Genomic DNA, 26,166 nt, shown 5'->3' with positions numbered 1-26,166 from the left:
AGAGCTGGAGGGCGGGGAAGCGTTAAACGCTGATCCGTGGCTCTGGGATAGACTGCACTTCCTGCGTCGGCGCCGTGAAGACTCCGCAGCCTTCTTTGACGATCACCGAACCGTAGTTGAGGCCGTGTTCCTGTGTCCGCTGCTGTGTCTGGTTGTAACCTCGCCGGAGCTATGGTGTGTTGAGCCCCGAGTCCTCGGAGGGTTTGGGGCTGAGGTCAGCTGACCTGGTCGGGGATCGGCCTCTGTTCCCTGAGGCGCGGGGCGGTGGGAGAGGGAGCTTACCTCACGGACATGCTCCTGCAGTGATTCAGCATCTGCGGCCTGGCCGGCGGGAAGCGATCAGTAACCTAGGCGGCCTATCGCGCAGCTTCTCCACTTTGCATGGGGTCCAGGCGCTTCTTTCTCGGCCAGCCAGTCGTCCTTCCCTCCCAATTTACTTAAGTGGCCTATTCCAAGATGCTGTATGGTCCTTCGTGATCTGCATAGGAGAGAGACTATAGGGGTGAAAGGGTGCATCTGGCATCGTCAGTGCAGACCAGAGCCTGCAGTCAGGTCTTCAGACCAAGTTCATCTTCCTTGTGGGTGTATTTGGCTTTATCCGTCTCATTAGAGTGCCGTAGGGAAAGGCTCCATACAATCATTTTGTTTTGTTACCTAGAGATGAAAGAGAAAGTGATAGAATCAGGTTTACAACGTAGGGCCCTGGGCTGCTTCTGTCGAGTCTGCCATGCAAACTCTTGGTCTTTTTACCCTCATGAATATTATACTCCCAAGGGCCGACAAACTTGCTTTAGTAATGACATTATAGCTATAGTGGTTCTGCCACGGTAGCTATTTGTGGCCACCTTTTTACTGAGAATTCGTGTGTTTGTTCATCCAGTGGTAAAGTACAGGAAGAAAGCTCAAAGCTAAGCCAAACGTAACTTTAATCATACTATAAAGATAAAAAGGTATGTAAAAGACCGGGTGTTGTGGTGCTTGAGTTTAATCCCAGCACTCAGGAGGCAGAGACAGGTAGAATTCGTGAGTTTGAGGCTAGCCTAACTCACAGTGAGTTCCAGGACAGCCAGAGTGTAGAATCCGAGTCGGAAAGAGAGAGAAGGGGGAAAAATATATATAGTTGAGCATGATGGCAGACACCTGTGATCTGAGCACTTGGGAGGCTGAAGCAGGACTTCAGGATCATTCTCCCAGGTATATAGCAAATGAAGGCCAAACTGGGCTGCATGAGACTTTAGCTCTGCTGGAAAATTGTGCTGAGAATTTTCGGAAAAAAGAAGAAACCTTCAAGAGATAGACATTTAAGTCGACTTAAAGAAAAGCCCTTTGCCAAATTATTAGAGCCCTGTGTAAGAGAGTAGTATGAGCAAAGTGTGCATTCTTTAGCACTTGACTGCCCGAGGGAAGTGCTATGGAGAATGGCAGAATATGAAGGTAGGAAGACCCTAGTCCATTCATCCCGACAGCCTGTACATGATTAAGGTAGAATTGCATTGCAAACTGAGCACTCTAATAGTGTCTCAGGAAAGCTGCACTAGCAGAGAGGCTTCAACAATTGAAACACATGTCTTATTGTTAAAATTTGAAAATTGTAATGTTCTCATATTAATCTTTCTTCCACTTTCAGTTTCGCAACCAGTATGACAACGATGTCACTGTTTGGAGCCCTCAGGTAAAATGTTTTATGACCTATTAATGAAGTGACTTTTCATGGCTGGAGTAGGGTCAGAAACCTGTGAGATCATAAACTGGGCTTGGAGGTTCACATTGTAATCTTTTAATTGGTCAGGAGGCCAGAGCCATAGGATCATGGAGTTGGTGGGCAGTTTGAGCAACTTAGTGGAACCCTATTTTAAAAAAGGAAACAAAGCTTGTGAGCTTATGGGCTACAAGCTTAAAGTTAGAATTAAAATTAGTTTATTGGTTTCAAAAAGTGAAAAATATTATTTTGTCTTTAGGGCAGGATTCATCAAATCGAATATGCAATGGAAGCTGTAAAGCAAGGCTCAGCGACAGTCGGCCTGAAGTCGAAGACACATGCAGTGCTGGTCGCGCTGAAGGTGAGTGACATGATGACCCTATCTTCCTCCCTCAGGAGCCAGAGCTATCAAATGTAAATTTCACTGATAAATAATCAACCTCCAAACTAAAATGCTGTGTCTATTTAGAGAGCACAGTCAGAGCTTGCCGCTCACCAGAAGAAAATTCTCCACGTTGACAACCATATTGGTATCTCAATTGCGGGTCTAACTGCTGATGCCAGACTGTTATGGTATGTATGATTATGAAAAATTAAGCATCGCTTTTCGTTTTTAATAGACTATTTTATTAAAAAATACCTAGATAAGATATAGGAAGTCATCTCCCAGAATATTATACTTTTTAATTGTTTATTTGTGTGGGTGTTTTATCTTCATGTATGTATGTCTGCACTAGTGTGTGTCTGGTTTCTTCAGACCTTAGACTCCCCTGGTATTGGGGTAACAGAAGATTATGAGCTTCCATGTGGATACTGGAATTGAACCTGGGACCTCAGGAACCTCTGAGACAGTTAAGCTATCTCTCTAGCCCCCAGAATATTAAAATTTGTAATATTGTAAATACCTTAGTGGGCTTGGGTGTGTAACTAAGTATTTCTATTTCCTTTTTTTTTTTTTTTTTCGGAGCTGGGGACAGAACCCAGGACCCAGGGCCTTGCGCTTCCTAGGCAAGCGCTCTACCACTGAGCTAAATCCCCAACCCCATATTTCCTTTTTTTTTTTTTAAGATTTTATTTATTTTATGCATATGAATACAGCTTCACTGTCCTCAAACATACCAGAAGAGGGCATCGGTTCATTACAGGTGGTTGTGAGCCACCATGTGGTTGCTGGTTGAACTCAGGACCTCTGGAAGAGCAGTCAGTGCTCCTAACCACTGAGCCATCTCTCCAGCCCCCATATTTCCTAATTGTTACAGTGCTATTAAACCTAATGGTTTTGAAAGTCCCTAGATGTGATACTTGTTGACATGTATATTGTTTCAAGCCTTTTATGCCTAAGAGCTGGATACTCTTCTGTTGTAGAATGACCTAAACCATTCTAGTTTTCTTCACAATGTAATATTTATTATACATTTGTGTTTGCAAAGTTTAGTAGCATATAATGGTATAAACTCAGTTATAGAGCTTGTCTTCCGGGAACTTAAAACCTATTTTATTTCTAAAACAAGGTGGGAAATAGAGAGTGATAGGTAAGTTTTTGTAACTGTCCTACAACAGTAGATAATTCTTGGTGAGAAATAGCACATAAGTCAAATGGTAGGACTTTGGGGTCGTAACAGTTTAATTCTCACTTCATCACTTAGTATCTGAGTAAGTAACCTGACGTCGTCGTGCAAAACACTTAACACAGCGTTCAGAAAGAGGGAGAGAACTGAAAGTGGCCAGAGCTAATCTCTTTAGTTCATCATGGTTTTATTAGGAAAAACCCAGGTAAAACTGAGGACCAAGCTGCTGATTGTTAACGTTTTCAAATTATGCAGCTGGCCTCTTAAGTCAGTGGTAGAGTGATACTCTGTGTTTCTGCTCTCAAAGTGTAAAGTGTAGTACACAGTCAAACCTGCTGCTTAGCTCAGGTGTGTAAAACAGTATCTTGCCAACATTCAGTTAGTATGAAAACCTCATCAGCAAGGTGTTGTGTGTGGTTCTGGTGTTGTCTTCTCAAGTTTGATGTGTGTTTTGTGCTTAAAATACTTTTAGCCTGGTGGTTGGTGGCACGTGCCTTTAACCCCAGCACTTGAGAGGCAGAGAGAAATGAATCTCTGAAAGTTCCAGGCCATCCTGGTCTACAGAGCGAGTTCCAGGACACCCAGGACTACACAAAGAGAAGTCTGTTTCAAAAAAAAAAAAACAAAAGAAGAAAATACATTTTAGTTAGCTACTTTTCAAGACCTTAGACCCACATGTAATTGGCACTTACCATGTTAAATAGTATAATTTTAAAAAGCCTTGGAGAATTGGCTATAAAATACTGGACAGCTAATCAACATTTGATGAGGGCTAGGAGATCAAGGGGCTTGTCTATCTTATTAGAGACCTGGGGTTTGACTTTCACACTACAAAAACACTCCCCAAATAAAACTTGGTCATCAGATGTGACGTGCACATACTGGGAAGCCGATGTGCAGCAAAGGAGCACAGCTGCTTCTGATTCCCCCTTTGATGGGCACAGCTTTCCTCTCCTTGCTGTTTACCTGGCTGGGATCTGGTTAGGGTTATCAGTGAGATATGTCAAATGGCTTATATTGCCTCTAGGTGGCACTTATGCCTGCTTTCAAGAAAAAAACAAAACTTCTCTTTTTTTCTGGTATGAAGCCTAAAATTAAGTTAAGGCATGTGGTTGCTGACAGTGGAAAAGACAAGAAAAGAGAAGGTGCTTTTCTGGCTTCCACTGGTCTGTGAATACTGAGTCCAGGATTTTGTACAGAGTAATAGCAATATCATTCAGATACTAACTTACTAAGCATTTTATATTAGGAGGCTGGCCTTCTTGCCTTCACTTTCCAGGTGCTCAATTATAGGGCTGTGATGCCTTGCCTCACCTGGTCATTTATTTTTAAAACTTCATATGGTCCCAGAGTTTAGTTCACGCACAAAAAGGAATCGACATAGCTTACCTTCCTAATTTTTATGGATGTACTCTTTTAAATGCTTGCAGGAAAACAAGATGGAATCAACCTGCTTTGTTTAAATGTTTATATTGTATTTATTCTCTGTAATATGAACTGATTGATTGTTTTTGTTTTTAGTAACTTTATGCGCCAGGAGTGTTTGGATTCCAGATTTGTATTTGACAGACCACTTCCCGTATCTCGCCTTGTGTCTCTAATTGGAAGCAGTATCCTTTATGTTGATAGTCCTAAATGTAAACTGTGAAGTTTGGGTTACTTAGTGTTTGCTTAGTTATTTGGAATATGATAATATAAACATATCAGAGGGGAAGGGGAGGGGTTAGGGGGATGTTTGCCTGGAAACCGGGAAAGGTAATAACAGTTGAAATGTAAATAAGAAATACCCAATTTAATAAAGATGGGGAAAAATATATATAAACATATCAGATTGTAAAGGTTGAGGAATTGGATTACTCTTTCACAAGCCTCTATAAACAGTTGATATTTCCAAAATACAATAGCCCAATTTAAGGAAACTATTCGATTATCATTTTTAGAGAGTAAAGTTTCTGAATGGTTTTGGTTACCCACCCCCTCAAGTTCTTGCCCCTTATATTCAAAATAAATCCCTATATAGGAAGAAATTATTTTGTTAGGGTTCGTTCTTGGCTTTGGTGAAAATTCAAACTCGGTATAGTAGGCCAAAGGAATACTCTTGTGTTACTTTCTTGTAGAAAATTATGAAACAATTAAGCTCGAAGTCCCCAGGGGTTGGTGGCATGCACCTTTAAGTTCCAGCACTTGGGAGATAACCAAGTAGATCTCTCAGTTCAAGGCCAGCCTGATCTACGAGTTCCAGGACAGTCAGGGCTACATAATGAGACACTATGTCGGAAAAATGAAAGAGAAAGCTAGGAGGTTTTTTTTTTTAAATTTATTACATGTTGAAACAGGCTCCTTAACTAGATGCAGAGACCCAGATACCAACACAGCGATATGGCCGGAGACCGTATGGTGTTGGGCTGCTCATTGCTGGTTATGATGTGAGTTTTGTATTATCTGCTTTCTGCCTCTGGGCCAAAGTACCTGACACAAACCACCTAGAGAAGAAGGGTTTATTCAGACGTAGGGTTTGAGGAGACGAGCTTGTCCTGCTGGGTCCTGAGATGACCAGTCACACTGCATTACAGTTAGAACGCAGGGGAGACAAATGCTCATGTTCAGCTGTGTCCGCCTGTAGTTAACCCAGGACAAAGCCTGTGAGGTGGTGCCAGTCACTGTCAGTGAGTTTGCCCTTTTCCTTTAAACATGGCCGGAGCTGGGCATGGTGTTGCATGCCTTTAGTCCAACCCTGGGGGAGGCAGGGGCAAGTGGGTTTCTGACTTCAGATTTGTAATGAAGTCATCATAGTTCTATCCTAACAATGCTTTAAGCCTAGAGTCTTTATCCTGTCCAGTCTGTTCAGACTCAGGAGTTACGGAATGTGTTTTGTTTACAGGACATGGGCCCTCACGTTTTCCAAACCTGCCCATCTGCTAACTATTTTGACTGCAGAGCTATGTCCATCGGAGCCCGTTCCCAGTCAGCTCGCACTTACCTGGAGAGACACATGTCTGAATTTATGCAGTGTAAGTGCAATTTGGCCTACTTTATTTTGTTTTGCCTCTTCTAGTCTTTATATAGTTAGCAAATATACCCTAAGTGAGGAAAACTAGTAGTCTTTAGTCTTTAAAAATCTTAAGTTCATAAAGTGTCATGTGTTTTAACACATGCTAACTTTTACTTCTAGCTACCAGGAGGACTTTATCAGAATATAAATATGACTCCAACCTTGAAAGGTCTTGACATAGTTAGACTGAAGTAGGCCCCAGTCAGAGTTGAAACCCATTTTACTAGTTGCTATTGTAAGTTCTGTTTACAACTTATTGTTTGTAAGTCTGTTTCTACTTTAGGCCCCATAGAATTTCTGCGTAAAGTGGCCCAGAAATAAGTGAAAGCAGTATAGCCGTGGGCAAAGAGGGGAAGGGTGTATGATGATGAACTGGTTTGCAAGCACTTGGCTTTGCATTAGAAGAAGGGTTAATATCAGGCCTTTTTTTTTTTTTTCTCAAGATTTTTTGTCTGGATTTCATAATATCACTATACTGTGGCAGTATAGTATTCTTCGAAAGAACTGAGAGTTCCCAAGATCACCCACACATTGGCAGTTTCGAGGACTCAGCTTGTAGTCATACCTCACTAAGACTTACTGTGCTAGAAGGGTCTGTGGCTTGGTCACAGAAGGAAACAGGAACCTGCAGGCTTCTCTGTGCTCCTACCCTTCTCATGAGTGTCATGGCAGCTGAGTGATGCTTTCATCCAAGGAGCTTTACTAGAAACTCAAGGTTAAAGTTAAGGATTGTTGGAATCTGTAGAGTGTTTAGGGAATAGTTCCACTGTTGTAATACAGATGGCAGTGCCAAAATACACTGCAAAGGAAATGAACTCCTGAATTTAAATTTTTATCTCCTCCTGGGTTAGCCACTTATGTTGAGATCGTCTATCCTAATACAGGGCAGCAGCAGTGAGTCATGAGTCTTAGCCAACCACACAAGCACATATCGCTCTGCTGAAACATGTGGTAGGCAAGGTGTGTTGAGTGCACATTTTACTTAACATTGGCCTTTTACTCTGGGTAGCCCCACCATAAGTTAGGCAACATCTGGACATAGACTTTTGTTACTTGTTACCTTTGCTTAAGTCTTTCAGTGGTATTTTGTAATTTTTAGTTTATAAGTCTTGTGCTTCTTGTTTAATTTTTTCATACTTTATTTTATTTTCATAATGTTTTAAGCATTTTCTCAATATCACCTGCAGATTGCTCATTGTAAGAAATTGATATTTATATATTGATAGTATGTCTTGCAATCCTAAGAACACTTTATTAATTCCAGTCTAGTGGATTCCTTAGATCTGAGATCATGCCACATGTTACTTCTCACTTCCAAGTCTTCATGTGTGCTCTTTCTTTCTTGCTTCCCAGATAGGCACATTTTGTTTTTATTGAATGCTTTGGCTGTCAGTTTAATGACAAGTGGAAGTGATGGGGGCATATGTCCTTGTTTTATTCCTGATACTGAGGGGAAAGCAGCCAGTCATTAAGTATGATGTTAACTGTAAGAGGAATAAATGTTTCGGTAGAAGTCGTGAGTTTATCACATGCATGCTCTATCTGATTCAAACGGTCATATGTTTTTCCTCTTCGTCTATTAATGTATTGTGTTACACTGGTTGACTTTTCAGATGTTAGCCATCTTTACATTCCTGAGAAAACCACACTAGGATACTATGTACAGCCTTTTTCCTTGTTGCTGGGTTCTGGTGGTGGTGGTAGAAATGGTGGTAGTAGCTTTATTTTGGTTAAGATGAGGACTCACTGTGTTGTTGAGATAGACTTGGACTTCCCTGTGTAGCTCAAACCACTCATAATCTCCACTCCAATCCCGCCCCTCCCAGTGCTAAGGTAATAGATCTGAGCCACTTACTTGTGTGTCTTTATTCACAGGGAAGATTGGTCTGTAATTGTCTGGGATGACTTTGGTATCCAGGTAATACTGACCACATAGAAAGAGTTGAAGGCCCATTATTAATGAAAATAAAAAGCCTGCATTCTATAAAATTGGAATGGCATTTGTGACCAGGACTTTTATTTAATCTGGTGAAAGACAGATCATATTTATTAATAAAAGTCATCAAGTAGTCACTGATGTCGGTTGATATTAGATTAGATTAGATGCTAACACTACACTTTGGGCTGTTTTAGTCTATGTAGTATGTCATTCAAGCCACAATTCCAGACTACATAATTCCAGACTTGATAATTAAAAGAAGCCTTAAATGATGGTGAAATTAAGAAATTATTTTTAATTTATTGCATACAGGCAATTTGGATGAACTGGTTAAGCATGGTCTTCGCGCCTTAAGAGAAACACTCCCTGCAGAACAGGACCTGACCACAAAGGTAACTCAAGGTTCCAACTGTAGGTATTAACAGTATAGTTTAATCCTCAATCACAAGTAATAAAATAGCATGTCCTTATGTTATTTTAATTGGGCTTCCTTGGTTCGTTATTTCCTTTCCAGTCACCAAATTATCTGTTTTTGAGATGTCATGTTTAAATTGGGGTGGGAGGTTATATAGCAGTAAAATTCCTTCCATCTTATGTTTTGTTTACAGTAGGTATTCATATTTTGTCAGATATTTACATTAATGATTCATAACAGTATCATTAGTACAGTTATGAAGAAGCAATGAAAATGATTTCATGGTTGGGGACCACTAAGCATGAAGAACTGTATTATAGGGTCACAGCATTAGGAAAGTGAGAGCCCCTGCCTTAGGGAAAGACTTTATTACTAAGTGACATGGATCTTTGAGTCTCTAATTGAAAGAGCCATGGTTTCCTGCCTCTTTTCACTCCTACCTACAGTTTTTAAAACTTTGAATTTAAGTGCTATATACATTTTTTTCTACTTTCTGACCAGTATTTTATCATATATATATTTATATATATATAAATTTCCCTCTACCCCCCATCAGAATGTTTCCATTGGGATTGTTGGTAAAGACTTGGAATTTACTATCTATGATGATGATGATGTGTCTCCATTCCTGGATGGTCTTGAAGAAAGACCACAGAGAAAAGCACAGGTATGTTGCATGTTTCTAATCATAGCATGAGGCTTCAGCTTTGCTGTAAACTGCTATTCCTGTCACAACCATGTAAATTCATTGCTTTTGTCTTTTATTTTTGAGATGGGTCCATAATTGAAACAACGATTAAAGCACTGACTGAAGTAAAATATTGAAGGGTAGTGATCTCCAGAAACACAAGAAGGGAGAAGGGTTTGGTTGCCTATTACTATATTACTAAGGAGACCCCAGAATTTACAGATTTAGATCACATTTCTTAGAGCTCTGTTGTGGCTATGCTGCTGCTCTAACCTGGGGCCTCGCAAATGCTGCAGTCTGACTGAAGCAGGGACAGAGCAACCAAGATGACTTCATTCCTTACCCACCCACTCTCTAGGTATCTCAGAGAACCAGCTAGAAGGCTGTGAGGCTGCAGACCGCTAGAATGACTAGGCTTCTGTCTGTGTACTCTCAGGACCCCTTCACAAAGTGGCTCGTCAGAGCTTCCAAAACCTCAAAAGTGAAGCCTGCCAGCCATTCTTAAGGCTAGCGCTCAGGACTGATACAGCCTCACTTTAGCACATTTTTAGGTTAAAGTGAGTGACAGGACCAGCCTAGATTCTTCTGAGAATACTGTAGAAGAGAATACATGTTGAGAGCTAGCTTTGGACCATAAATAGTGACAAAAAGCATTAAGAAATACTGATTTCAAACAAAACACAACCTGAAAATAAAAGTGGTTAAGTCTAGGGTTATGAATCTTTCCTGGCAATATGTGTTTAATTTTTCCCCTCAATCCTGTCTTTCCTCTAAGCAGGTAAAATTACAGACATACACGCCACACACAGCTCACATTTGCTGTTAATGGATGTAGATTTTGTGGTTGTGGAACATAAAAAGTGGTACAGGAATTTTTTTATAGGCTCATCTACAGATTTTAATCCTAGCATAGTAACACACTTTCTCAAAAAAAGGGGTGGTGGTGGTGGTAGAGTTTTTTCCAGCTTGAGTTTTTCTCAAATTGGCGAAGATGCTATTGGTGCTGTTTGAAGGAAGAGATTTGCATTTTAGATGTTAGCAAGAACTAGCATTTAGAAAGGATGCTTGGAGTTCCACGCAGCTGCTGTTATTTTTTTTTCTGTTTGTTGGTTGAACAGAAGGAAGTCTAAAAGGTGCTGGCTGTGTTTTAAGCACGCAGTGAAACATAAGCTTAATTCTTAAGAAGACAAATGATAAACAGTGGAATTATCTTTAAGTTGGCAGAACTGAAATTATATACAAAGTTTTATTCAAAAAAATTAACAGACTATTGTACTAAAATTAAATATCTGCAAAATCTTCAACCTTCTTACTGATTTTTTTTATATTGTAATACTTGTGATTTAGTGGTATATGTTAAATGCTCACTTTTCAATTCTTCTTTTTTAAAGCCTTCACAGGCTGCTGATGAACCTGCAGAAAAAGCTGATGAACCAATGGAACATTAAGTGATAAAGGTTATGAGGACATGAGGATGCAGGGGCATACACTGGTGACAATAATCTGTATTTTAAACCAACAGCTGTAATGTATTGGGTGGTATGTTTTAGAAATCAGTCTAAATGTGAGTTTTCTCTAAGCAGCTTCACAGAAACCATATAATGGGGTGCATTTTCTTTGAAAGGGTCTACATAATCATTTTCTAGGACGTATAGGTATCTATATCAATGTTTTTATATGAAGAAAATAAGTGTCTTTGCAGTTTTAAAGACAACTGTGAAATAAAATTGTTTCACCACCTGTGTCAAGTTTTTGTTTTTAAGTAGTTTCGACTGTAGATGGAAGCTAATATTACAATGGTCACTTGTCATATCTGTCAGTTATATTTTTTTAGTGATACAGAAAAATGCCTCTTAACAACACAACTTTAAACAATTTCATTTGCTTGCGTGGACTGGCTATTTTGCAAATTCATGCAGATGGTCTCAGAATACAAATTCCACAATGCATACCTGGGATTTATTCTGAAGACAGCAAGCCAGGCTTGGGGGTACAGGCCTTAATCCCAGTTGAGGCAGGAGGATCAGGAGTTACGGCCATGCTCTGCTTCAGACAATGTTTGAAGCCAGCCTGGGAGCATGAGGCCTTGTGTAAGCAGTAAAACCTCACCACCTGCAAACACAAGTGGTGACGTTGGGCTGGAGCCGCATCCGAGGTTGTGGTCTGTGCCTAATCAGTGCTCACCCTTGGGTTCAGTTACTCTACGACACCCCCCCCCCAGCTTGTTATTAAAATGAGCAGTTTTGCATCCACAGATAACAGTTATGACCCTGGCCTATGAAAAACTCAGCAAAATTAACAGAAGAGACATTTTAATCTCAAACCTTTTTACCCTACTCCAAGTTGGGAGATTGCCATCTGTTTTCCTGAGCCATGTACTTGGGTATAGCAAAACAGTTCTTAAGCCATGAAAAATGAAATTAAAGAAAGTTCTTTTTAGAGTCAAATTTTTATTGTGTTGAAGCCTGGAGGAATTTTCCCAGTGTAACACCCTTTCTAGAGAGTTCTTTCTTTATGGATAGTAACCCAGATTTTACACCTAATTCTAGTCAGCTGCTTTTGGCTTTAGGCAATTCACTTAACCCTATTTTAGAGAATCCCTTTGGAGAAATATTATGGTTAGAGAATTTGTGTCACATAAATTCAAAATTCATGATCTTTAAAACAAATTTTTTAAAACTTAAAGTCTCAGTTGCTGAGATCCTTTTATAATAACTTCTTGAAGGGAAAATGAAAGAAACACAAAACCCTATCAGCTTTATAAACAGTCTCTGGCCGTGTGTGCGTGTGCGTGTGATGTCAGTGTGTACTGGAAATAATCTCAGAGCACTGTCTATTAAGCTTGAAAACAGGCTGCAGTCCCATGTGGCTGTGTATGGAGTTGCATCAGGTACATGTAAAACACTAAAACTTCCTAATTTCCTTATTTTTTACAGTGTGTGATCTAGGGCGGAAGACTAAAGTTACTAATTTGTATCTTGTGCTTCGTCCTCTGCCTTTCTCACTTTGTTGTTAAAAGATAAAAATTGTGTGCTTTTTATCTGTTTTCTAAGTACAAGCTTGAACTCAAAGATTTAAAAAATGACTGAACTTAATTCTAAGGACAGTTTTAGTAGGTTTTTTCCCCCAATATGTATGTGGTTTCAGTCTTAAAACACTGATTTTAAAATTTCTCCCCACCTTGGAACTAGAAAAAAAATGACTTCATTAAACACTTGCTAACCCTGATTGTGGGGGTGCATGTCTTCAATCCCAGCACTGGGGAGGCAGGGACAAGTGGATCTCTGAGTTTGAGGCCTGCCAGAGCTACACAAAGAAACCTTGTGTGGTAAGGTAGGAGAAAGAAAAAGCCAATTGCTGTGCAATTAAACTAGCTCTACAGGATAAAAGGCTTGCTGCTGCTTGCCGGCTGCTGGTCCATATCCAGTTTCAGTGAGAGACCCAAGGTCAATTGAGTAAGGACAGTGGAACAGAGTGGACAAGGTCTGGCTGCCTGCTAACAAGTGAAGGATGTGTACCTCATACAAGTTTCCACTTGAAGGACCTTACCGAGTTGGATGCTATCCCCTTTCTGTGTAGTCCGCTGCACTCAGTTACTCCATTTAGTCTGCTGGGCAGCTGAACAGTAAGATTCCCCATGTCCTGTAACAAAGATGTCATCTGTAATCCAGACATCTTCACATGTAGCTCTAAATAGCTGGCACAGACTAAAAGAAAACGAGATGTCAGAACTGTTCTAAGCTCTTAGTGTTTGACCATTAAGCCACTTGGAGCACGTCTCCTTAGTCCTCAACTTGTACACTTTCATAATTCTTGATATACAAAGTTTTTATGTTGAAGTAATTTGTGATTTGGAAAGCATTCAAAATGATGCGGTTACATGCTAGGGTAAAAAGTCTTCAAAATACACTTTATAAGAATCGGTGAAGCTACATAAGACCTTGATATCAGTCGAGAAGCTCTGGTTTAAAATGTAAAACCATGCACGTTGCAAGTGGCATGGTCTGGTGCAGGTCTGAAATGCTATCTTTTAAGTCTTGGTAGTGACTCAGTCATGAACCTGGAAGTTTAACATAAGGAATAGATATGGTTAGTCAACACCACCGTGGCCCTAAACTGCTGAGCTTTCTCGTTGCCAAACCTAATCTCTCCACCTTGTTTGGTGTCCCTTCTTTCTGTCACTTCTTGGTGAGTCAAGTGAGTTTGGAGAACTAATAACTGCATTTGTAACGATTCCATGTGAAGAAAAAACTGAGTTCAGAAAGGAACATTCTAGAATGCATCTCATTCTCAGAGAATTGTACTGAATAAAGAAAGCTAATCTCAACGATTCCATTGTATGATTCCATTTATATGTTAGAATGGATAGACAGTTGCAGGGGTTAAAGTGGGCCCCTGGCTGTGACAGTTGGTGGACTCAGGAGGGATCTCTGTGGTGGAACTGTTCACTGTCTCGACTGTTGGTCCTCATACGAAACTGAATGTGTTGTTTAGAAACAAGTACATAAATGAGATTCTATAAACTGGTGAAATCTCAATAAGGAGACATGTCAGTTCCTGCAAGACTTCATAAGGCAAAGGAACTGGGCAAAGACCTCTTAGAGGGCTTGTCAGTATCATGTCTTACAATTCCCTAGATTCAAAGCATCTTTTAAAATGCACAAGCTAGATGTAATAGCACTTGCTTGTAATCCCAGCACTTGGGAGGCTAAGGCAAGAGAGAAGTAGATTGAGAGTTGGAAGGCCAGCCTGGACAGTGAAACTATCAAAAATCAAAAATTCAGAGAGGTGGCTCTTTTAAGTACAATAAATATGTAGCCTCTTTGGTGTATTTTGAGTGCTGGGGGATTTGTTCTTTAAACTCAATGTTTCCAGAAAAGGGAATTGTCAGAATAGCTGCGTTCCAGGTAGATGAGAAGACAATTTGTATTCTGTGTCCCGGAAGTGAGGTTAGCTGGTTTTGTATACACAGTATGTATCCAGGTGGTACACACCTGTAATTCCAACTTCTCAGAAACCGAAGACCACCTTCCAAGACCAGTCAGGCAACTTGAGAAAACACTGTTGATGCTTTCAAATATTTTGTTATTAATAATTGACTACGACATTGGGATAAGATATGGAACTACAAATGAATAAAATCTAATGTACTATGTCCAAGTATAGCTGTAACTAGTAGGTCTATGAAGACAAGAAAAATTCTTTGATGCTGACTCTCTCCCTTTACGCATAATTTTTTTAACATATTGGACGCTCTTGAAAGGACAGCAAAAGGCCATTTTGAATAAAGAAACAGTTGTCAGACAACTTCTGATACTCCATTAACTCCAGGTCAACTAAATAAAGTCAGATTCGGATCACCAGGGGTGTTAAGCGCTCAAGTATATTTCCGTATAACCTAGTTGTCTTATTGAAATATTTGAAATCATCTGCCGAAGAGTCGGTTAATTTTCCAATTTGTAAATGAGAGGAAGAAGGACTGCTGAACTCCTCTGTATTTTTTGTACAAGTTTTAGCTCCTGGGGAGAACTGCTAACTGAACACAGCGCTTAAGTCAGCTCCTCACTCACAGGGAAAACTAAACTACTTGCTCACACTGCAGCAGAAACCAACCCAGAGAGAGGAAGAAGATAGCACAGACTTTCAGGGCTCAATGCAGGACGGAAGAGGCTTGTCCTCTCTGGGTCTCCGTACAGACTCTGTAGCTGCATCCTAGTTCCTCCCCGCCTCCTTCCACGTCAGCCAAGGACTCAGTGGAGCCGTCGCGGCAGCGGCTGTCTGGACCGGTAGTCGACGGTCCTACGGTTCCTTCCCGACCCCCACCCCCACGGAGCCAGGTAGCAGCCTGGGCCCCGAGCCCACGGGGTTGTGGCGGTCTCGCGGGGTCGGTGAGCCGCCGAATGGGGAGATGCCGGGCGCTTGACTAGGCCGCGGCGACGGGCAGTGGGGGCGGGGAGCTGGGCCGCGGCCCCGGGGGCCGTGGGACCCGGGTCTGCGCCGCCTAAGGCCTGGCCCTGCGTGGACGGAGGCCAAGGAGGGGCGGCCGGGGCGCACCCACGGGGAACCCGCCACGGCGGAGGAGTCCCAAGATTCTGCAGCGTCTTCGCTTGCTGGCCGCCCTCCTCGAACAGATACGACTGTGTTATGTTGGCAATCGCGGCCCCGTGACGTGGTGCTCCGAGTTGTCACTGTGGTGTGGACCTCGACTCCACAGCTTTCCACACCCTGGGTCGGGGAGTGGACGGGTACGGGGACTGAGTGATTGTCACTAGAGTTCATGGAGGGAGGAGATTGGGAGAGCTCTATAGATCGACATCCTCAGAACCACAGGGAAAGAACTTCAGGCAGTATAAAGATCAGAACTGATTTGCCCAATTTGTCTCTTTTTTTCTAATGATACTTGTATTCCTTTTTGTAGATTTACCTGGCACCTTTCGTCCTTTTCATCTTGTTTTGAGTTGGTTATAAACAGGAACCATGACCGCAGCTGAGAACGTGTGCTATACGTTAATTAACGTGCCAATGGACTCAGAACCCCCTTCTGAAATCAGCTTAAAAAATGACCTGGGTAAATAGTTTCTTAACTCAGATAGGAATTGTTTTAATTGATAGGTTAAAAATATAAAAATTGGACATAAAATTATAAAATATAAAAATTAATGTGATGTTTTAAATTCATGTCTATATTGTGTAATATGTAAATCCTGTCGAATATAATTATCTCAAATCTTTTCTTCATAGTGAAAACATTTCACGTCTTTTTGTCGAGATTTTTTTAAATGTGTAGGATACAGTTGTTCACTGTAGTCCACAATATCAGACCACAACTTTTTATCTTATACTCGGTAGCCATTGATCAGCCTGCCTGCCTGCCTGCCTGCCTTCCTTCCTTCCTTCCTTCCTTCCTTCCTTCCTTCCTTCCTTCCTTCCTTTCTTGCTCTCTCCCCCAGCTCTGAGAAGCACAATTCTTTTTTTCTTTTCTGTTTTCTTTTTCCTTCCTGAATAAGGCCTTACTCTTTCCCCAGGCTGGCCTGGAACTCACTAACAGGCCAGGGCAGCCTCAAACTTCTATCAGTTCTCTTAACTCAGCCTCCCAAAGGCCGAGATTACAGGTACAGGTCACTAATCACCTTTTACTTTCAACTTCTATGATGATGTAAGTTAATACTTCTTAAATTTTTTCTACCCTAACCCCTTTTCACCTGAGGATGCTTCTTAATAATTGTGTGTGTGTGTGTACCAAAATGTGCTAGTCATATATGCATATTGCGTGTACTTGCATGTGAAGGCCAGAGGTAAACCTTAGGTACATTCCTCAGTCACATTCCACCTTGTTTTTTTAGACTTTTGATTTTTTTATAAGATTTATTTTTATATATATGGGGAGGTGCTTGTGTATGTGAATGCCCGGAAAGGCCAGAGGTGTAGTAGATTCCTCCTGGACCTGGAGTTACAGGCAATTGTGAGCCACCTGATGTGGGTTCTCTGCAAGAGCATTATGTGCTGTTAGCCACTAAGCTGTTTCCAGTTCCCAGGCTTATTCTTCACTGTTTATATAGTGGAAGTGGGGAGACAAATACGCAGAGCACTAGTGTAGCAATCAGAGGACTTAGGTGCCAGCCCTCTCCCCCAGGTGGGTTTTAGGCATTGAACTAAGTGCCTTTTACCTGCTGAGCATTCTCAGAGGTTCCCTTCCCATTATTAGACACAGGATCTCTCACTGACCCTGAAGCTTGCTAATTTAGCTAGGCTGGCTGGCCAGCAAGTCCTAGTGATCCTCATGTTTCCACCTCCCCGGTGCTAAGGGTCTAGGCATGTGCTGCGTGTGACTTTTACATGGGTGCTAGAGATTGAACTCAGATCCTCATTGCTTATGTGGCCAGCACTTTACTTACTGAACCATCTCTCCAGCCCTTCCAGACAACAATTTTTTTTTTTTGAGTCAGGGTTTCTCTGTGTAACAGCCCTGTCTCTTCTGGAACTCACCTTGTAGACCAGGCTAGCCTTAAACTCAGAGATCCAGCAGCCTCCTAAGTGCTGGAATTAAAGATTTCCAGTATGCCCCATGGAAAGAACACTTTTTAAATCATACATTATGGTAGTACAATTCAATCACAGACTAAAATTTGATACTTAAACTTAGAAATGACCATAGGAAAACATTAAAACTCTACTTCACTTAATTAAACCAAAAAATCTTGTGAATATAGTAAAAGCATTGCAGCTCATAACATACAGTACTTTGGAATCTGAGCTGAAAACAACACTATTGGGTGTTATGTCTTAGAAGGGCGTGTGGAGTGTAATGTAAACATGTCATGTGCTCCAAACTAAGGCCACATTGAAGAGCACGCTCATACAGTGCATCACAGGCAAATGCTACCAGAAATGCTGGATTCAATAAATGATTTTGAATTGTGTGGGGTGTGTGTGTGTGTGTGTGTGTGTGTGTGTGTGTGTGTGTGTGTGTTTGTTTAGAAACCTCACTGATGGCAAATTCTACGTTCAGTTGTGCTACCCCAGATTGAGTTGTGACTCACAGTTTAAGAAGCTAGGATTAGGGGCTGGAGAGATGGCTCAGTGGTTAAGAGCACTGACTGCTCTTCCAGAGGTCCTGAGTTCAATTCCCAGGCTCACAACCATCTATAATGGGATCTGATGCCCTCTTCTGGTGTGTCTGAAGACAGCTACAATGTACTCATATAAGTAAATAAATCTTAAAAAAAAAAAGAAGCTAGAATTAGGGGCTGGAGTGATGGCTAGCAATTAAGAGCACAAGCTGGTTTTCCAGAAGTCCAGAGTTTAGTCCCTGCCATCTACAAGGCTGCTTACAAACTGTAATTCTGGTTCCAGTGGATATAGTGCCCTCTTCTGTTCTCAAAGAGCACTACATGCGTATGATCCACAGACATACATTCTGGGAGAAACCCCAATATACACAAAGTCTAAAATAATTTTTAAAGAAGGAGCTGGAATTAATCCAGGAAGATGGCTCAGAAAGTGGAAATCTATGCCACCCAAGCCTGACAACCTAGTTAAATCTCTGGAACACATGATGCAAGAGAAACTTGGCCTGAAAGTTGACCTCCGTGTGCATGCTATAGCGTATGTGCCCATGCTCATATACACGTAAATACAACAGTCGCTAAATTTTAAAAAGACAGCTAAAATCCAAGTAAATATTGATAGTTTGAGACTCATTTATATTTCACTTCACTTATAGTTAAAAGTGCTTAATTTTTTGAGAGTTTTGCTAAATTTTTTTTTGTAAGTTATGTGTGTGTATGTGGATATGGGCACATTAGTGTGGGTCCTCTCATGTAAGAAGAGCATATATCTAATCCCCTGGAGCTGGAATTATTGGTGGTGTGGGCTGCCTTACCTGGGTGTTAGGAACTGAGCTCAGGACTTCTTTAAGAGCCCTTAACCACTAAACCATTGATCTCCAGCCTCCCTTCTAGAACTTTTGAGAATGTCTTTAGTAGACCTTTTGTCTTATGAAAAAGGAAAAATTTTCCCTTTAGACTTGTAGTATTGGTTTACAGAAATAGAATAATAGCCCAGATAAATAAAGCTAAAGAAATAAAATCATTTTTTACTTGTTCTTCAAAATATTATAATTCCTCACTTAGTTTAATGTATGATATTTAAATATAGCTGGCAATTTTCTGTAGGTAATAAGTTGAGGGGTTGGGGATTTAGCTCAGTGGTAGAGCGCTTGCCTAGCAAGCGCAAGGCCCTGGGTTCGGTCCCCAGCTCCGAAAAAAAGAAAAAAAAAATAAGTTGATATAAACAATTGAAGTTAATATTGAATTAAGCATGAATATTCCTACATGTTTATATTTTCATTTTGAAACATTTTTGCAAAAGAAACAGACATATGTTTTGAAGTTTGTAAACACATGTTCTGCTCCTTTAAAGTATATTCGGGCCATTCTTAGTGATACGTACTTTTAGTTCCAACTGCTCAGAGGGCTGAAACAGTAGGTCACATTTTTAAATTGTGTCTCGGCAGCTTAGGTCCCTGTCCTGGTTAAATGATAAGGGCTATGGGCCTTGTTAAATAGATGGCCCTTGCCAAGCACTCAGGAGGCTCTGAGTTCAGTACACAGTGCTAAGAAGGAAGAGGTTGTGCTGTATGACTTTAGAGTAGGGGCTGAGGACCACTCTTACTGTAGAGCCCTGCCTAGAGCTGGCCTTGAACTGAAGATTGACCTGTTCTAACTCCTCATGTGCTAAGATACTGGGTGTCTGCTACCATGTGGTGTAGGCTCAGGGACTCTGCATTCACTCAGTTGGTTAGGGACCAGGGGTCTAATCCAGTACTTTTAGATCATATATAACGTATCTGGGATTCAGAAATAAAATAGAGTCACAAGCACATTGTTTGGATTTGTAACCTTGTTACCACCGCTGATAATAAATTTACTTTGTTTTCATAGTTTTTTTTTTTTTTTCTTTCTTTTCTTTTTTTTCGGAGCTGGGGACCGAACCCAGGGCCTTGCGCTTGCTAGGCAAGTGCTCTACCGCTGAGCTAAATCCCCAACCCCTCATAGTTTTTTAAATTATCTAAAGAACTTAGTTTTGAAATAATTGTTTTTTTGTTTGTTTGCTTGTTTTGTTTTGTTTTTAATTATTGAATCAGAGAAAGGCGATGTGAAGTCAAAGACTGAAGCTTTGAAGAAAGTGATCATTATGATTCTGAATGGGGAAAAGCTTCCTGGACTCCTGATGACGATCATTCGTTTCGTGCTGCCTCTTCAGGATCACACCATCAAAAAGTTGCTTCTGGTCTTCTGGGAAATTGTTCCGAAAACAACTCCAGATGGGAGGCTCTTACATGAAATGATTCTTGTGTGTGATGCATACAGAAAGGTAAACCAAACCATAACTGTTTGCTTTGTTTATTTGTAATTATAAAATTGTTGTAATGGATACTATTAGTTTTCAAAATTAAATGTTTGATGAAATGAAAATTACAAATATTTATTATTGAAATTGTAAACTCAAAAATGTGTTCAGCCTATGGCCTTTAGGCTTAGACTGCCTGAGGCTGGAGCTAGCTGTTAATGTTACCCGACATAAAAACCTAATATATTATCAAATAATTTTTGGAGGATTTTGGGGTAGATTTTTATTTGGTTTTGCTTTTCCTGGCGTCTACTGCATAAATCTCAGAGTAAACTTTGTAGATGACAATGTCTTACCATAATATTAAAAGATTGAATATGCTTGTAAAATTTACTGTTTAAAAATTTTGTTGCCTTTTTTAACATTTTCTGTATACTTTATGAGTTATTAAAAGACAATGGGGGCTGGGGATTTAGCTCAGTGGTAGAGCGCTTACCTAGGAAGCGCAAGGCCCTGGGTTCGGTCCCCAGCTCCGAAAAAAAGAACCAAAAAAAAAAAAAAGAAAAGAAAAGAAAAGCCAAAATGCTAAATGTTTTCATTGTGGCAAGCAATGCCATTTTAAAAGGGATTGTAAGCAAGGCAATTCTAGAAACAATGTCTTTTCTTCAAAAATTCTGTAAAGAAGGCCACAGCCATCTGGAATATGCAGAAGGTCTTTTTTCTAAATCCAACTTTAATGTTTTCAAATTAGAAAGTGTTACATTTAAAACTTGATTTTTATAAAAAGTTAAAACTTAAGCCTGCGAGATGACTCAGCAGGTAAAGTGAGTTTGACTCCCAGGACCCACTAATTTCTGCAAGTTGTCCTTTGACCTCCACAGTGTGTGCGAGTATACACACACTTAACACAGACAAGTAAGTAAGGATTTTTAAAGCTGAAACTCAGCATTTCTTGCTGTATCTTTTATTTTAGGATCTCCAGCATCCTAATGAGTTTATTCGTGGATCTACTCTTCGTTTCCTTTGCAAATTGAAGGAAGCAGAATTGCTGGAACCTCTGATGCCTGCTATCCGTGCTTGTTTGGAACATCGTCACAGCTATGTTAGGAGAAACGCTGTTTTGGCCATCTACACCATCTACAGGTGAGGAAGGATACACCTCTGCTTTAGTTCAGTTTTCAGAGCTTTATTAGAGGTTCTAGTGCGGTTGGTTATAGAATGTTTGTACTTGTAGATGTTTTACTAATCAATACAGTATTTTTTTCTCTTACTATCTTTAAATTGTTACCATGGAGGAGTCAAAAAGACCTGGCATCAGTAGCCCTAGTTTCTGCATGTCACCAGTCAGCTTGAATGGCACAGTATGCTGGGCTGGAGAGATGGCTCAGTGGTTAAGAGCACTGACTGCTCTTCCTGAAGTCCTGAGTTCAATTCCCAGCAACCACATGGTGGCTCACAACCACCTGTAATGAGATCCGATGCCCTCTTCTGGTGTGTCTGAAGACAGAGACAGTGTACTTATATATAATAAATAAATCTTTAAAAAAAAAAAAAGATTATCGTATGCTTTCTAGTTTAAGACCATAACCTGCAGCTCATTAGTTCATTTACTCACTTGCTAGAGCCATTGCATTCTTTACTTCGTTTAAAATTCTCCTTTTGAACAGTGGGGTTTTTTTGAGGCTTTGAAGAAGGTGCTTTTAGTGAAAGAAAGCTGTGATTCTTAACTGATTCTTGTTATTATAACAGTTGAAAATGTGCCTGGACCAGTGTTGTGTCCTCTAAGTCCCGTTTCTAGGGAAACTGAGTCAGGAGGTTGATGGGTTTGAGTCCAGTCTGAGTAACTTAAAGAGTCTCTATGCAGAAAAGGGTTGATGACATGGCTCAGTGGGTGTTTGTTCAGTAGGAACAGGGCTTCAGGACCATCGTTAAAGTAATAAAGCTGAAGCTATTGACCTTTAAAACAATTGTAAAGTTCAAAGGAGGCTAGATCACTACATTGTTACAGTCAGGGCTCTCAGTCCATTTAGAAGTAGATAAGAGCTCAGTAGCCTAGAATGTGTGAGCGTGGTCCTGGGTTGGATTCCTGGCACTGCCACTTTAACTAGGATATGCGTTATTTTTGTGTCCATGCATGTGTGTGCATGTACATGTTTATATGAGAGTTCATGTATGTTCAGGCCAGAGAACAGTAACTATTGTTCCTCGGGCACCATCGTCCTTTAACTTTGACATGAGGTCTCACTGTCAAGGAACTCACCAAGTATCTAGGCTGGCTGACCAGAGAGTCCAGGTGTCTTTTTGTCTTCACCATCTCAGCTCTGGGGTTACACCAGACATCCACAAGCCTCCGCCGCCCGAGTGATAGAATTAAAGGCATGTACCATGGCACCAGCTTGGCTTTTTTTATTATTAAGATTTATTTATTTGTCTTATATATGAGTGTTCTGTCTTCATGGATGCCAGGAAAGGGGATCAGATCTCATTACAGATGCTTGTGAGCCACCATGTAGTTACTGGGAATTGAACTCGGGACCTCTCAAAGAGCAGCCAGTGCTCTTAACTGCTGAGCCATCTCTTTGTCCCCTCCACCTCCCTTTTTTAACGTACATTCTAGGACTAGAACGTAGGTCTGTGAGTGCTTTACCAGCTAATACATCTCTTCACCCCCTGAAGTATTTTTATAAGCATCTTTGTTCTTTGATATGTTACTTGGCTGGAACACAGTTTTATTTATTTTAATGTTATATGTTGACAGAGGTAATATTTTGCTGATAATGTATTGAATTCTTGAATGTTACCATAGGCACTAAATATATTTTAGAACTTTAAAGCACATACAAAAAATGGAAACAGTTATAAGACAATTGGAAATTTGAACAGTGACTTGGCCGTATGATGCAATTAAGAATTTTTGGAACTATGATAACAGATTCTAATACATATTTTATTATATATCCCTTCTTTAAATTATCGTTTTATGTATTTTGGGTGTTCGGCCTACATGTATGTATGTTTACTACTTAAGTGCTAATGCCACATTACAAGTGGAGTTATAGCAGTTGTGAGCCACCATGTGGGTGCTGAGAGGAGAATCCATGTTCTCTGGAAGAGCAGCCAGTGCTCTTAATCACTGAATTTTTTTTCCTGCTCCTGTATATCATTCTTTATACTAATATTTATCATTCTATGTACTATAAATACCTTTAAGTTTCTAAAAGTGTTGTTAGTAAATACGCTATACAGATAATGGAAACAGACTGTTCCCTGTATAGGTCTTAAGAAAGGTTGTAATACTGACACTGGTAACTTAATAGATGAAGCTTGAACCTGTGGTTTCTTCTCCTACTTCTAATTGATGTACAATTCCAAAAAACAAAAGTTTTAGATTATACAGTTTAAGTTTTAATGTTGGAAATGTCTAGAAAGTAACAGAAATGGGAAAGAGGATATTTATTTAATATGGATGTTACCTGTTTTGTTTAAAGAAATTTTGAAAATCTTATACCTGATGCTCCTGAGCTGATACATGATTTTCTGGTAAACGAGAAGGATGCAAGCTGCAAAAGAAATGCATTTATGATGCTCATTCATGCAGATCAGGTAAAGCTCCTAAAATACTTCCTTACTATAGTTAAACTAAAATTAAAACTAGGTCCTCAGCATGTTTTCTTTATTTTGGGTTTTCTTTGTTTTGTTTTGTTTTGGGACAGGATCTTACTATGTAGCTCTGGCTGTCATAGAACTCGCTGTGTAGATGAGGCTGGCCTTGGGCTTACAGAAATCCATTTACCTTCGCCTCCCACTTGCTAGGATAAAAGGTGTGTGCCATTAAGCCTAGCCACAGCAGATGACATGTTTTTAATTAGTAGGTTGATTTGGAGTACCTATGGTGAGGTCTATAGAGTAATGTTCAGATTAGCCAAGGCCACACAGAGAAACCTTGTCTTGAAATATTAAAAGTATTGATGTTTTTACTGAAGAGATCATGAGGATACCTAGGATATTTTTCTTGTACGTCTCAGTAATAGAAATACAGTTAGGGCTGGAGAGATGGCTCAGCAGTTAAGAGCACTGACTGCTCTTCCAGAGGTCCTGAGTTCAATTCCCAGCAATCACATGGTGGCTCACAACCATCTGTAATGGGATCTAATGCCCTCTTCCAGTGCATCTGAAGACAACTACAGTGTACTTATAAATAAGTAAATAAATCTCATTTTAAAAAAGACATAGTTATAGTCTTTTTTCATCTGGGGGTTTTGAGTCAGAATCTCCCTATGTAGCCCTGCTGACTTAGAACTTGCTATGGAGATTAGGTTGGCCTCAGATTTGCAGTGATCCTTGTGCCTCTGCTTCTCAGGTGCTGGGGTTACAGGCGTATACCACACACCGGATTTAGAAGTAACATGCTGAGATAGCTGCTTTATTTCAACTACATGAATATTCTGAATAATATAGGACTTAGGACTTTCTCCCTTGGCTTGCCAGTTAAAAAAAAATCATACTACAAATATGTGCCCAAGTCTAAGAAATATTTTGATTTCCTGACATACATTTGTTTAGCTTCTTCCTTAATTTCTTTCACTTTTTTCCTTCAATTCTTTTTTTGCCTCAGTTTCTTCATTAGTTTTGTGTGTGTGTGTGTGTGTATGTGTGTTGTATTAATTCATTACACCAAATGAGGAATCTGCTTAAATATACTCTTATATTTTTAGGATCGAGCTTTGGATTATTTAAGTACATGTATTGATCAAGTTCAGACATTTGGAGACATTCTACAGTTGGTTATTGTTGAACTAATTTATAAGGTAAGAATGATAATTTATACAAAAAAACCAAGATAGCTAAACCAGTCCTTTACAATAAAGAACTAGAGGTATCTCCATCCCTGACTTCAAGCTGTAGTAAGAGCTCTAGTAATAAATACCAAGTGGTTTTGGCATAAAACAGATATGTTGATCAATAAATCAAAGATCCAGACATAAATCCACACACCTATGGATACCTTATTTTTGATAAAGAAAGCAGAAATATACAGTGAAGGAAAAGAAACATCTTCAACAAGTGGTACTGGTCTAAGTGGATGTCTGCATGTAGAGAATGCAAATAGGTCCGTATCTTTCATCCTGCACAAACCTTAAGTCCATACAGAGAGAAAACCTCAGCACAAAACCACATACACTGATCCTGATAGAAGAGAAAGTAGGGATAACCTTGAATGTGTTGGCACAGGAGACAGCTTCCTGAACAGAATGGTTCAGGAACACCAATGGTTCAGGCCCTAAGATCAGCAGTTAATAAGTGGGAACGCATGAAACTGAAAAGTTTCTATAAGGCAAAGGACAATCAAAAACTTCACCAATTCCACATCTAACAAGGACTAATATCCAAAATACATAAAGAACTCAGGGAAGTAGAATAAACAAACCAAATAATCCAGTCAGAAGGGGTGAGGGTACAGATCTAAACAGAATTCTCAACAGAGGATCTCAAATGGCCAAGAAGTACTTAAAGAAATGTTCATCATATCATCCTTAGCCATTAGGGAAATGCAAACCAAACCAACTCTAAGAGTCTACCTTACCCCTGTCAGAATGGCTAAGATCAAATATACAAGTAACAGCTTATGATGGGGAGGATGGGGAGCAGAGGAAACGTCCTCCACTGCTAGTAGGATTATAAACTTGTACAGCCACTTTGGAAGTCAATGTAGTGATTTCTCAGAAAATTGGGAATTGTTCTACCTCAAGACCCAGCTATATAACACTCCTGGGCATATACTCAAGGAACAGTCCGTTCTACTGCAAGGACACTTACCCGACTATGTTCATAGCAGCTTTTTCATAATAGCTAGAAACTGAAAACAACCTACGTGTCCCTTAACCAAAGAATAGATTAAAAAAGGGGGAAAAAACACATTTTAATACAGTGGACTATTACTCAGCTGTTAGAAA

At 40.1% G+C, this 26,166-nt stretch overlaps 2 protein-coding genes and 1 long non-coding RNA gene across 5 annotated transcripts in view; 2 read left to right on the top strand and 1 right to left on the bottom strand.

Moving 5' to 3' along the window:
- Positions 1 to 76: 76 nt before the first annotated feature.
- On the bottom strand, positions 77 to 12,991 carry LOC134485165 (uncharacterized). The gene is made up of 2 exons (XR_010063136.1): positions 12,911 to 12,991; positions 77 to 654 (listed from the first exon to the last, which is right to left on the bottom strand). It is a non-coding gene; the product is annotated as an uncharacterized LOC134485165 (long non-coding RNA).
- Psma1 (proteasome 20S subunit alpha 1) lies at positions 84 to 11,103 on the top strand. Its single transcript, NM_017278.1, is given in 10 exon segments — positions 84 to 174; positions 1,628 to 1,672; positions 1,959 to 2,060; positions 2,169 to 2,272; positions 4,789 to 4,877; positions 5,623 to 5,693; positions 6,149 to 6,278; positions 8,571 to 8,650; positions 9,230 to 9,340; positions 10,753 to 11,103. Coding segments are annotated over 10 exon segments (792 nt in total). The 5' UTR covers positions 84 to 171; the 3' UTR covers positions 10,810 to 11,103.
- Copb1 (COPI coat complex subunit beta 1) overlaps positions 11,253 to 26,166 on the top strand; it is a 37,938-nt gene continuing 23,024 nt past the window's right edge. Inside the window, exons 1-6 of one of the 3 annotated variants that reach the window (XM_008759660.3) lie at positions 11,253 to 15,201; positions 15,780 to 15,929; positions 20,007 to 20,236; positions 21,186 to 21,355; positions 23,701 to 23,815; positions 24,928 to 25,020. In XM_008759660.3, the coding sequence (XP_008757882.1) occupies positions 15,839 to 15,929; positions 20,007 to 20,236; positions 21,186 to 21,355; positions 23,701 to 23,815; positions 24,928 to 25,020 (699 nt within the window). In that variant the 5' untranslated portion in view covers positions 11,253 to 15,201; positions 15,780 to 15,838. 3 annotated transcript variants of the gene reach the window in all.

Source organism: Rattus norvegicus, chromosome 1, assembly GCF_036323735.1.
Source record: "Rattus norvegicus strain BN/NHsdMcwi chromosome 1, GRCr8, whole genome shotgun sequence".
NCBI lineage: Eukaryota > Metazoa > Chordata > Mammalia > Rodentia > Muridae > Rattus > Rattus norvegicus.
Note: the sequence above shows the minus strand (reverse complement) of the source record. Positions and strands in the feature narration are given on the sequence as shown.